Source organism: Vombatus ursinus, unplaced genomic scaffold (assembly GCF_900497805.2).
Source record: "Vombatus ursinus unplaced genomic scaffold, bare-nosed wombat genome assembly UNPS02014863.1, whole genome shotgun sequence".
NCBI classification, from domain to species: Eukaryota; Metazoa; Chordata; class Mammalia; order Diprotodontia; family Vombatidae; genus Vombatus; species Vombatus ursinus.
Window position 1 is genome coordinate 40,248,657 of NW_020954641.1, and position 13,297 is coordinate 40,261,953.

At 34.3% G+C, this 13,297-nt stretch overlaps 1 protein-coding gene across 1 annotated transcript in view; it reads right to left on the reverse strand.

Annotated features, from left to right (window-relative positions):
• Positions 1-13,297, reverse strand: part of NDFIP1 (Nedd4 family interacting protein 1) — a 56,046-nt gene that overhangs the window by 3,549 nt on the left and 39,200 nt on the right. Inside the window, exons 4-7 of the mRNA XM_027842034.1 lie at positions 8,597-8,684; positions 6,907-7,031; positions 5,436-5,502; positions 3,666-3,771 (exon numbers count right to left, since the gene is read on the reverse strand). Of these exons, the coding sequence (XP_027697835.1) occupies positions 3,668-3,771; positions 5,436-5,502; positions 6,907-7,031; positions 8,597-8,684 (384 nt within the window). The 3' untranslated portion in view covers positions 3,666-3,667. The remainder of the gene's footprint in view (positions 1-3,665; positions 3,772-5,435; positions 5,503-6,906; positions 7,032-8,596; positions 8,685-13,297) is intronic.

The following is a 13,297-nucleotide window of genomic DNA, read 5'->3' on the forward strand; positions in this document are numbered from 1 at the left end:
AGGCCGTGTTTGAACTCAGGTCCTCCTGACTCTAGGGCCGGTGCTCTATCCACTGCGCCACTAAGCTGCCCCTGTTTTTTCTTTTCAAGAGTTAATATTTAAAACAATCATTTCTCTAACAAAAATCAGTAGTTTTAACAATGTTCGAGCCTACCTTTCAAATTTATTGAATTAAATTTATTCTCTGCTACAAAAAAAGTGAATATAAGAAGGAAGGCTTTCACAGAGAATTTTCTACAACTATGTCCTCATAATCACAGCTAATTAAGAAATATAGAAAATAAAAGATCCTGCTATGTTTATGTTTGTTGATTACAAAAAAACATTTGATTCAATGGAACAAAACATACTTCAGAAGGTAGGGGGAGCGCTATCTAACAAGGTGTCTCTTTACAAAGTTAACTAAGAGACAACTTTGCTTAACGATGCTTTAAAAATAGACATCAAGCATGAATCTTAAAATGAGACGTTTGCCAAATATGTTTGTTTTGAATCATGAATACAAACAGAAGTGGATGTATCCCTATAGACGATAAGATTCTCTAGTTGCTCCTATTGAAGATGACATTGTGCTTATTGTACTTCAGAGTCCATAAATACTATCTAGGTCTCATCAATAAGATCCCAAAACCCTCAAAGTGATTGGCCTCACAATCTAATGTAACACAAGAGAAACCAAGTTTAAAATGCCCAGATTTTAACACTTAGATGGCATTCTACTAGGTTAGTCCATCAGGACAAGCACTGCTAACAGATGCTGAGATGGGTCCAGAGCTCGATAGGAGATGAGCCAGTACCACATTTTGGAAAAAACATATAGTTGTTGCAATGATCCCAAGTTGTTTCCTGACATCAGTCCATACACTCTTTTACCAGTAATATTCTATTGATACACTCTTGTGACCACATATCGTAGACACCATAATCTCAAAAGAATTAATATCTCAGGTGACCCAAAGGACAATGGAAAGGCTCAGAGTTGATGTAAACAGGATGAAATAATTTCCAATGATAAAGTACATTTGACAGGGCATAAAACACATCACTGAGGAAGCATATTATCCGAAAAGTAGCTAGACTGATCGTGTGTGGAGAGAGAGAGAGGAGGAAGATATTACAAGTGCAGCACTTGTATGTACAGAATATTAATAAAGAACCAGAGGAAAGCCTACAACATTGTGGCCAGATCCTCCATAGAGGATATCTTGGAAGATGTGTTCAAGAATAATACAGATCAGAAGGTACAGATAAATTGTAACATACTGTAGATAAGACTATAATAACACTGAAAAACTCCAATATATTTAAGGATGCAATTTTAAACATGTATGATATCGCCTATCCCTTCAATGGGTAAAGATAAATCAATTCTGTGGTCTAACACAGCTGTTCAGACTTCGAAGGCTTATAAATAGAATTCCAAAAGCTATTTTAGCTCTCACCATTCAAATTTTATATCTCTAAATATTCCAGGAAACACAGAATTACATTTACCCAAAGATTATTTGGTGTAGTTGTTACTTTTGCAAAAAGAAACAATTAAATGCAATATAGTATCCCTCAATGGAAGTCTATTCTACAATTCTGGGAAAGTTGCTAGGAATGTAGTTATTCTTAAAAAATACTCTAGAATACTGCTGATTACAAAATTTAAATAGCAAATCTATCTTGAAGAACCTCCAAAGACTTTCTCTATTTCAAATCATAACCATGCAGTATGATAAATTTAGAAATTAAGCATCTCCACTGAAAAACCTCATCAAGAATTTCATAAAAGTTACTAATTAACAAAAATAGAATTGAGAAATGTCTCCTCAAAGCCAGCCTCCAGAGAAGAAAAGAATAAAGTCAACCCAAATTTCCTTATTACCTGGATACCCACAATATGCAATTTGTTGTAACTAAGCAGATGGAGGAATATAATTATTTAGTAACTGCTGAATAAAGACTAAATGTTTCTTCTAACTAAAGAACCAAGAGAAAAGAAAGAAGATTGGCTCAGCCCAATTAAACAACAGAATAAATCTGTTACCAAGCACCTGATCAGACAAACTGCCGAGAAGTCAGTTTTTCAGTAATGTTCTAAGTTTTAAATAGAGGACAAACAGACAAAAGTAAACAGTTCAAAACTAACTTTAAAGCTAATTTTAGGAACTACCATCATAGCCTGCAGAATCTAGGGAAGAAAAAAATATTCTAATGCTATTCTGGGTAACAAATGGATTAAGAGATATTTGTATAATTTCTACAATGCTTCAGACCTTCATTCTCAGGTAACAGAGCTGTAAGGCCAAAGGTAAAAAGATTTAAGTAAATGCATTCAAAAAGCTAAGAATTAGACATAGACTTCAAAGGACTAAAATACTATCATAAAAAAACAGAATAAAATATTTTGATTAGTAAGTCTGTTTCTAAGCTCTAAAGTGAAAATAAACAGGAAAAATTACAAAGGTGTGTTACTGGTTTTAAGACCTATGCCAGTGATTCACCAATATCGACTTGTGTGTCTGGAGTTTGATCATAAATTTAATTCAAGAAATGCTAAAATTTTCAAGCATTTAACAAAAGAGCTTAGTAAGTTTTCTCACAGTGACTTTACAGACTATTCAGCAGTGGTTACTCATCTGTCTATGAACATTTTCTAGCAATACAATTTAAGATTCCCTTGAAAAGACAGCTTTAATTATAATGTGAACTCCAAAAAGACAGCTTTAATTATAATGTGAACTCTAGCTTCTTTGCATGACTTTTCATAAAAAGTGAGTCGAACAGATATTCCTTCTCATATAAGTATCTGAACATATATACCTTTGTTACAATCATGCTTTCATTTAAAAAAAATAAATAAATTCTTAACAAGTAAGCAAAATAACTGAGTTTTTTTCTCCCTAGCATGACCAAGTGGCTCTATGGTTTAAAAATAATAAATCAAAAGGGCACCCAGGTCTAGTTAGTCAAAGTCAGAGAAAAAAAAGGTTTTAGTTCAACAAAAGCTGGGAACTACATATATATATATATTTATACTTATACATATGTACATAGATACACATATATACATAGACACAGATAGACAGAGACAGAGACACAGAACAAATGGAAAGGATATTCAGCCTGGACTGAAATAAGGTACAGACTAAGGACTCTGCAGACTTGTTCAGGAACCAAGAAAAATGGACCTTGGACAGAAACTAGATTAGTCATGAAATGTGAGACAGAGGAATTCTATCTCAAAGGACTCCAAGAAAGACATCCTTGAAGTTGGACTCTCTATCTTCTGCATGTACATATAACAGTCTACCTGTATACATTTTCTACTCTCACTACAAACAGTAAAGTTAATTTTTATGGCAATATAGAAAATTGGCCTGATAATGTATTACAACCATGAGGAATTACCATGAAAAGGTGAATATGAGAGAATTAGTGGAAAAGGTGAATATGTGAGTTAATTAGTAGGGAAATACATCCATATTCTCTAAAAGTCCTAATTGCAACAAAGAGGTCCAAACTCTTGGGTGGTTAGAAAGGCAGGAAGCTCATTGCATTCCAACAGAAAGTCTAATTACTTTAGGTATTTCATTTAGATGTAGCCCAAAAAACTAAACAGAAGTCTGTAACAAAAATACATTTACTAGGAATATGACTTAGAAACAAAACTTTAATACCTTTAGTAAATAAAGAGAACTCTGGTCCTGGGGAGGGTTGAGAAAGTATCTGGCATCTTCCGAACCTTTGCATAATTGATAAATCCTCTGAGAAACAGGAGAAAGCCTAAAAATATTTTTTAAAAAATACAAAGTTTTATCACTACTGTAAAGAACTTAAGCTCACAGGAATAAAAACCAAACATAATTTCAAAAATTACTATGCAAATCCAATTTCCCCTCCAAATACATTCTGTGATTGCCACATAGCAGAAATGCCACCCTGAAATGAGGGATGATCTGTAACCATATCTCTGCTAAAAGAAATAAAAATAAAGGGATTTTTCCTTAATATTTCCAAAGTAGTTTCCTCATATAATTTCCATTAATTAATAAGACCAAAGGATCTTGGAGCCAATTTTTATAGGTTTGTTTTATATATACTGAGTTAAGACAGGGATATCAATTAATTGGCCTAAATGGGCACATAAAGAAAAAAAGAGAAATGGTATCATTATTTATATCTGGAGGCTCAATTGAGACTCATAAAAATACATTCTTAAGTTTCAAAAAATATTCTGAGAGTTAACCACTACAGATGAGTGATAAGAAATTTACAGATTTTTATGAATTACATCTACCATTTTCCATAGCATTTTCTGCTGACCAGTCATGTCATTTCTGGTCTTTCTTAAATACAGCTATTAATACTCTCCACTAGATGGCAGGATTCCTTTACCTACAAAGCAGCTTTGAGCCAATTTTCTCACCATCTTTTACAGAAGGGTGAAGAATGAATAAAATCACCACAGGGCAGAGATTTGGGGTTCTCGGGGTTTTTTTTGTTTGCTTGTTTGTTTTGGTTTTGGTTTTTTTTCCCCACAAACTTAGACATACACACACAGACATATAAAAGAAAGAAATCAAAAAATTGTCAATGCCCAACTAATGCCCCAAAAGTGACTCAAAGCCTTCTTACTTGGTAAAAGACCTCAGGGCAATTTTTGGGTAGATGTTGGTGGAAAAAAGAAAGGGTTTGCTTTCAGGAAAGGTGGTGGCAGCCTCTTCAAAAATCCAACTGTCAATGGTAAACAAAGCAACTGCTCTTTCTGGAAATGGTGTTTGCTGCTCCAACACTTTAACCCTTAAGTAAAATCTCACCATCCTCCAATTCTATTTCCACAACTCCAAAACCCAAATTCTATTACAAAGGCAAGTACTTTATAATATTACTGGGCTGGTAAGAGCAAAGCATGGCTTCACTAAATGCAAGATTCAGGTCTAGCACGGGCAAATCCATCATCATCACTGCCACTAGGGATGGAAAGATACATGTCAAGTATTTTGTGAGTGAAGGCAGCAGAGACTTGCAAGTACAATATTTATTTAAAAAAAAAAACTATGGAACTTGGTAATTGACATAATTTTGGTTTGGTTTATGGAAAAAGATCACATCATAGCATGATTTTTAGTTTTACAGACTTCTTTGTAGTTAAATCCATATGGTATCTTGCTTCTAAATAATACATATAGGCAGCCAGGTGGTATAGTGAAGAAAGTGCTAGACTTGGAATGAGGAAGATCTGAGTTAAAATCCAGATGAAGACATTTACTAACTGGGTGACCCTGGGCACTTAAACCCTCCCTTTCATTTTCTGGTATTTATTTGGAATTGTGTTTAACATATTACTATATAACAAACTCGCAGGAAAGTTTGCTAAAAAATAATTTAATTCTGAAAATTAGGAAAAGAGGTTTGTTTTTTTTCATTTGCACTTCACAAATACTTACCTAATATAAGGAAAACCCACCAGAGCCAGTACTGACCATCAAAGTAGCCAGGGAAATAAGTAGAAAACTAAAAAATAAAATTTTAAAATAATTTTCAGGTGTATTACACTGCAATAGAATTTCATACTTTATCATAAATACCATGAGAAATAGCTAAGAATTTCAGTAGAAAGTGATTTTTTTGGGCAGCATATTCAAATTATATATGTAGAAGTAGTTCATAATTTTACTAACATTTCAGATCCATGTACTGTCTAAGTCAATAAATGTAGTGATACTGATGTGCAATTTTGGTTTACTTTATGAAAATATTCATGTAAATGACATGGTTTCCATTTTTATGGACTCCTCTGTATAGGACTTTTATAGGTATTTTGCTTTCAAATAATATATATACATATATTATGAATTTATAATGTGTTAAAAATGAAAATTTCTTCTTAGAAAATACCTTTTTAAAACTCTTCCATTCATAGATTTATCTAAGACTTAATTTATATGATGCCAAATCAAATGGTTGATTCAACCACTTCAGTTTTCTACAAATTGGTCAAAATTGTTTGTTTAGTAATTTTGACAACAAATGGTTAACTAAATTTCCCCTTTCAGTTTCCACTGGTTGTACTGGTGTCATTGCAGATATAACACAGGCCAAAGTAGTTTAGGAAAGGTTAAGTTTTTACATCTTAATAAAACAATTTTGGGGTCTACTTTTATATTTTGTGCAACAAATATACAACTATTCAAACAAATTTACAGAATGGGAATGTTTACAAGTGGGAACTTTTTGGTATGTTTTCTACTTTTCAGAGAGACATTAATAGATCATTTGGGAATAATGCCATCTACAGAAAATATTTTCACTTAGGAAAGTAACTATACAATTACCAAGTTTGAAATTGGGGAAATTTTAAAAGCTTAACCTACCGTTCGTACTCTAGAAGCTTTTTTGATCCCTGGATCATTCTCAGATAGTGAAAAATCCTAATCTACTTGGTCCTACTTGCTACCATAAAAACAAATAAACAAACATCCTGGCAGCATCAGAGGAAACAGCAACACTAGTTCTGATAATACGCTAATATTAGTTCAGTTGTCGTAGTAGCAGAAGTTATTAATTCCAGAAATACTCACATAGAGTTCACATTATAAACTTAACACAATAAAATATATGTGCTCAAGAATTACCAGGAGGGCCCTTTCTGGAATATTAAGCAGTCTTCAGACCATAACTTAAAAAATGTTATCCTGGGAATATTTGCATGTATGTCTAGAAAAAGTCTGAATCAAATAAATCAAATGCAACTGCTTTTAATTTGATTGTACTAATGCAAGGGAAAGGTATCAGGCAAAACCAAAAAGTATATTCAAAATTTTAGGAGAAAAAAATAAAGAGTAAAGAACTAAGAAAATAAATATTTAATTTTTTTCTACTTCCTCCCCCAATAACTTTTTATTCTATACAACTTACCCTGACAATCAAGATCCACTTAATTAAAGATAGGCCAAACCCTGAAATGGCCCCATATCTTCCTGCAGCTGAGGTGGTCAGACAGAAAGACAGGAAAAACCCAATCCAATTAAAAAGGAATGCCACTGGAAAATCAAGAGAAAACAGAATATAAAAACATACACTAACCCAGGCGCAAGATAAAGCTGTTCATAAACTTTTTACTTCAATAATGTTCCCAAGGACAGCAAAAGACTTCCTTCCCTCCCCCCAATCCCTCATGCCCAAAAATTTCCCAAGAAAATATCCAAACAACTCAGCCTAATCAAAAACCTTCAGTGTCCCTAGAGCTTCAAAAAGAAAACGCAAACTCTGTCTGGCTATTTAAGGCCCTCCACAATATGGCACCAACTTACATTTTCAGCCTTATTTCACATAACTACTGTTCATATATTCTATGTTCCAGTCAAACTGAACTGTTAATCATTCCCCAAAATCAAGATGCCATGTCTCACCTTCCTATACTTGCACAGGTCGTCTCCATCCTGCCCCCCCCATGCTTGAAAACCATTCTCTTTTCAACCTTTAGGAATCCTTTTCATTCTCTGAGACAGAGCAGAGGCGCCACGTGTTTAATGTGACCGTTCCTGATTTGCCCCATTCATAAATGTTCTCTTCTTCCTCACTATGACTGGATCTCTCCTTCGCTCTCATCACTCCCTAACTTGTTCTGTGTACAAGTCACAGCGATCAATCCATCCTCTGTACTCTTCTCCAGTCCTCTCAACCCCATCCCTCCAAAAAGGGCTCCTTAAGAGCAAGGACTGTTTTGCTTTTGCTTCTGTATACCCAATGCCAAGTTTAAAATGTCTGTGGAACTGAAGTGAAAAAACTTTACTGCTAAATATGTAGATTTGTACTTCTTTCTAGTCTAAATTTTTAGTTTTTTTTTTTTCAATTCACCTCCTGGAAATATATGTAACTTTGATTAAGTTGGGGCATCAAATAATTTGCTGAGTATTTAAAGTGTTCAAGCTCTTCATACTTCTTTCAACTATGAAAACTGTGTTTACCTTCACCAAACCTCTAGTTCTCCATGATCTTTAAAGAGGCTATTAGGCAACATTGCCAATAAAATCTCTCACTATTAAATATAGCAAATATTAAAAAAAAAAAATAATTGCTACTCTTCTAGTGAATGCTCCAGGGAAAAACCCTATTGAGGCAGGCAGAAGGCAAGGAAGGAAGGAAGGCAAAGAAGGGAGGGAGGGAGGAAGGAAGGGAGAGAGGAAGAGAGGAAGGAAGGGAGAAAAGAAAAGAGGGAGAGAGGGAGGGAAGGAGGGAAAGAGGGAAGGAGGGGAGAAGGGGGAAGGAGAGAGGGAGGGAGAAAGGTAAGTACAAGGAACCAAAAGAACAAGGTCAACTCTAATCTCTTAGTCAAAAAAAGAACTCTTGGGGAAAACTGCTCAGGTAAAGACACAGTGTTCCTGTCCTACAGGTCAGGTAGGGGTAGGAACAGTAATGAAGCATAACTGGTGTAAAACTGAAGCATCCCCACAAAGAGCTTAATTATAGTTTTCATAAATACGCATGGGGAGAGTAGAGGAAATGAGAGAATACTAAAATATAAATATGATAATGCTTGAGACTATTTGTTTCCTCTCTCTGGAATAAACACAATAAAATGGTTCTAATCACTATATATACTTACTGAAAAAAGTTAACATGAATATCCCATCATTTCCTATCCTCAGCTGGTCAGCATCATCAAAATCATCCCTTGCTACAAAATCATCATCCTAATATGAAAGAGAAAGCATAATGAAAATTCATACTCAATGTTTCTTAGGGAAAACAAAAACAGAATCAAAAATCAGTGTTAAGGTGAGAGATTTCTTATATCATCTTGAATTAAGACAGGCTTATTTATACATTAAGAAAAAGTATAACCAATATAAAATTAAACATTAGCATTTGACTACATACAATAAAAATAACATTTCTCATGAATGGAATGCTTTAAGCTTAACAAAGCATCTTCCTCATGACTATTTTGTGAAGTACATAGTATTATCACCCCTGTTATAGATGATGGAACTAAGGCTCAGAGATATTAAATGATTTGTCCACGGTCACACAGTAAAGGATTAAAGCCAAGATTTTAATTCATATATTCCTGGACACTACACCATATTGCCACTTACTCTGCTTTTAAATGAAATAAATTAAGATTAAAAAAAATCTGAAAAAATGTTTTAATGTTTGTACTTTGTTATATAATTAAAACATTTTTGATTACTCTGAACCTGACAAATACCAGCAAATGAATATTGACACATACAAAGAACAGAAAAAGAGAATTTTACATGAAACGGCCAATCTCTACTATACACAACTTGTTTTTTAAGTGCATTAACACATTTGGTACATTAGGTCCAAAGCTATCCTTTTGTCTTTCTCTCCATATGTGCATTCTTTTCTCTTTTTTAAATGCTTTACTGATGATCTTTTTAGTCTTTTTTTTTTTTTTGCTATCATCACTGCTATATATCCTTCTCCCCACCAATTTCCTCTCTTTCCTTCCCTGCAACCTCCCCTGAAGACAATAATTAGAGTCAAGCAACATAAATCTACACATCAGCCACATCCAAAAAATCTTTGCCTTTCTTTCCATCAAGGGTTTCATCACTGGTCCTCTACTGTGGTCACTGCGTTGTTGAAAGTTAAATCTCACCAAAATTGTTCTTTTTTGTTTTCCGTAAATGTTCTAGTTTTCATATAAATTGTTTTCCTCATTCTGTTTATTTCACCCAAGTACTCCCAAGTTTTTCGAAATCTGTCCCTTTATTTTTTTTAAATGAATTTTATTTTTAGTTCAAAATTCTCTTCCTTCCCAACTCCACCCATTGAGAAGGCAAAAGAAACAAAGCCCATGACAAATATGTATAGTCATAAGAAACAAATTCCTGCATTTTAAAAAATTTAGTATTATTTTATTTCATCCCTTTATTTTCTGTGGCACAATATTCCATCATATTCAAATATAATAATTTGTTCTTTGCCACAAACCAAAAAAAGAAATGTCTACCTGTGAACAGATAAGTCTCTTCCTTCTTTGTTTTATTAAGATAAATGCCAAGTATTGGTACTGCTGGGTCAAAGGGTTTGCAGAAGTTTACTGATTTGGGAGGAATAGTTCCAAACTTCTTTCCAGAATGGCTATGTCGGGTTCACAGATCCTTCAAAAATGCATTAGCTGGATTGCCCATCCTGTCTCACAACTATCCTTTTCCTTTTTCTGGTTATCTTTGGTGGTCTGATGGGTATAAAGAGAAACCTCACAGCTGTTTTAATATGCATTTCCCTTAATATTCATGATTTTAAACATTTTTTCACATGGTCATTTAAAGTTTTTCTCCTCTGAAGAGCTGACTATTCATATCCTTTGGCCATTTACCTACTTAGGCTTACTATGTACACTATCCTATCATTTGCAGCAAAGTGATAATTTTGTTTCCTCTTTATCTATACTTAACTCTTTCAATTTTGTTTTCTTTTTTCTTATATTGGCAGCCAGGTGGCACAGTAGATAGAGTGCAGCACATGGAGTTGGGAAGATCTGAGTTCACATCTAGCCTCAGAAATTTCACTAGCTATGTGACCCTAAGCAAGCCACTTAACATCTGTTTGCCTTAGTTTCCTCACCTGTAAAATGGGGATAACAATGCCTACCTCGATGGGTTGTTGTAAGGATCAAATGAGATAACTGTAAAGTGCTCAGCAGAATGCCTGGCATATAAAAGGTGCTATATAAATGTTAGCTATTAACTACTACTATCGATATATAGCAGACATTTCTAGAACTGACTTAAAGAGTAATACTTGCATTATCTCTGATTTTACTAGAAAGGCCTCTAGCATCTCACCATTATATACAATACTGGATCTTGGTTTAAATATTATTTATCATATTAAGGAAAAGTTCACTTAATACTTTTTTTTTGACGTTTTATAAGAAATGGTTGTTGTATGTTGTCAAAAGAAGAGGAACTGCAGTTTAATGGATAGAGAGCTGGCCTCAAAGCCAAGAAGAGCAGGGTTCAAGTCCTACTTGACACATACCTGCTATATGACACTGGGCAAATTATTTACCTCTCAGTACTCTTGGCAACTGTAGTTCTTTCTTTGATCCACCAATTCCTGGTATTAAATTATTTAGTCTCCATTTAAATTTGAATATTTTCTCCAAAACCCGTTATTGATCATACATTTTATTGCACTATGGTCAGTAAATATATGTTTAGTATTTTTACTTTTCTATATTTGAGTTTTTACAACCTGGTGTATCGTCAATTTCTATAAAGGTACTAAACGGAGTAATTTGTATATTTATTTCAATTCCCAATGAGTAATCCCCAGAAAACTATCACATCTAATCTTTTAGAGATTTTATTCAAGTCTTTAATTTCTTTACTGTTTATCTTTTTGTTAGATTCATCTAGGTCTGACAGGGTAAACTGAGGTCCCCAAATATTATAGTTTTGTTGTCTATCTCTCCATGTAACTCAATTTACTTTTCCTCTAGTTATTTAGGTGCTTCCTCTAATTATTTAGGTGCTATGCCATTCAACACATATGAAATATGGCATTTATTTCATTGTTTAGGGTTCCTTTAGCTATAATATATCCCCTTGCTTATCTCTTTTAACTTTGTCTATTTCTAGAATGGATTGCTACCCTTTTTTTTTAAGTTCACCTGAAGCATAATACTGCTGCTCCAGCCACTCATCTTAACTCTAAATGAATTTTTATTTCAAGTGTGCTTCTTATAAACATATTATTGTATTGTGCTTTCTAATTTATTCCATTATTTTCATCTGTTTTCTGAGTTCATCTCCTTCAATTTCAATTATGACTTTTAATTGTATATTTCCCTCCATCATATGCTCTCTTTGCCCCCCTACTCCACTCTTTACAAAGAAGAAAGTGGTAGAAGGAAAGACCTGTGATCAACACTAGTGCTCATTAATCAAAATGTCTTTCCCTTCCACTGCCCCTGCTCTCTTCTCCTCACCTAGACCCCAGTCACTGGTTCTTACACTTTCAATCCTTTCAATCCTCCCTTTACAACTGATCCAACTTTTCAAATATTCCCTTTCCCTTCACTTTTCTCTCCTCTCTTAATACCATCAAAACAGAACAAAACCACTCCCAAAACTCCTGTTTGGCTTACTTCTTTATGTGACCTTGAAATCAGGATTCTAAAAGGGAGACTTGTCTCTTCTCCTCCTAATTTAAGCCCTTAATGGTCACTTGGCTCCTTCCAAAAGTTTAAATGCATTTATATTTTCACCTTTTTCTTGACTTCTGTGTTTGGATTTTAACGTTTCTACTCAGTTCTGATTTTTGTTTTGTAATCAGGAAGGCTCAAAAGTTCTCTATTTCACTCAAAGTTCATTTCCCCCCTTTAAGATTAAGGTAATTGTGCGGGTTAGGTAAATTATTCCCAATTTTCTTGTCTCAAGTCTCTTCCCACTCCAGTTCATCCCCCTTAACTCGGCTATTAAAGTGATTTTCTTAATCACAAATCTGACCATATCATTCTATATACAGTGAAATCCAATGGCTCCCTATTATACCTCCAGGATCAAACAGATTCTGTTTGGCTTTTAAAGACCTTTTTAACCCTGCCTCTTCCTACCTCTCCAGTATTCTTACATCTTACTCCTCTCCAGGTACTTTGCGATCCAATGAAACTGACCACTTAGATTGTATTCCCACACAATACTCCACGTCCTGACTCTTCCTCACACCTGGAATTCTCTGTCTGTCTCTGATTCTCTGGCTTCCTTTAAGTCTCAATTAGAAGCCCACCTTCTGCAGGAAGGTTTTCCCATAAGACCTTCTTCATGAGATGATCTCCAATTCACATGCTATATTTCAAGTATAATGTGAATATATTCACAATATACATTTCATTGTACATAGCTGTTTACATCCTGTTTGTCCTCCCCAATAGACTTTGAGATCCTTGAGAGAAGGTACTGTTCTTGCCTTTCTTTGTATCCCCAGTGCTTAGCATGTGGCTTGGTACATAACAGGTACTTAATAAATGCTTGTCCTGTAAAAAAGTCTTTATTTTCTGGAATGCTTTATTCTAAGATCTTTTCTCCTTAAAGAAACAGCTGCAAGGATCGAAACATACTATTTGCTATTTTTTTCTTCTGTTGAGTTTTGTTTCCTCTTTCTTGTGGTTCCTCCTACTGGTTCTAATTCTTCCTTACATCACTAATGTGAAAATATGTTTAATAGGAAGGTATATGTACAGCCTATATCAGATTGCGCGCTTGCGTGGGGAGGGAGGGGGAGAAAAATTTAAAACTCAAAAGCTTACGGAAGTGATTGTTGATAA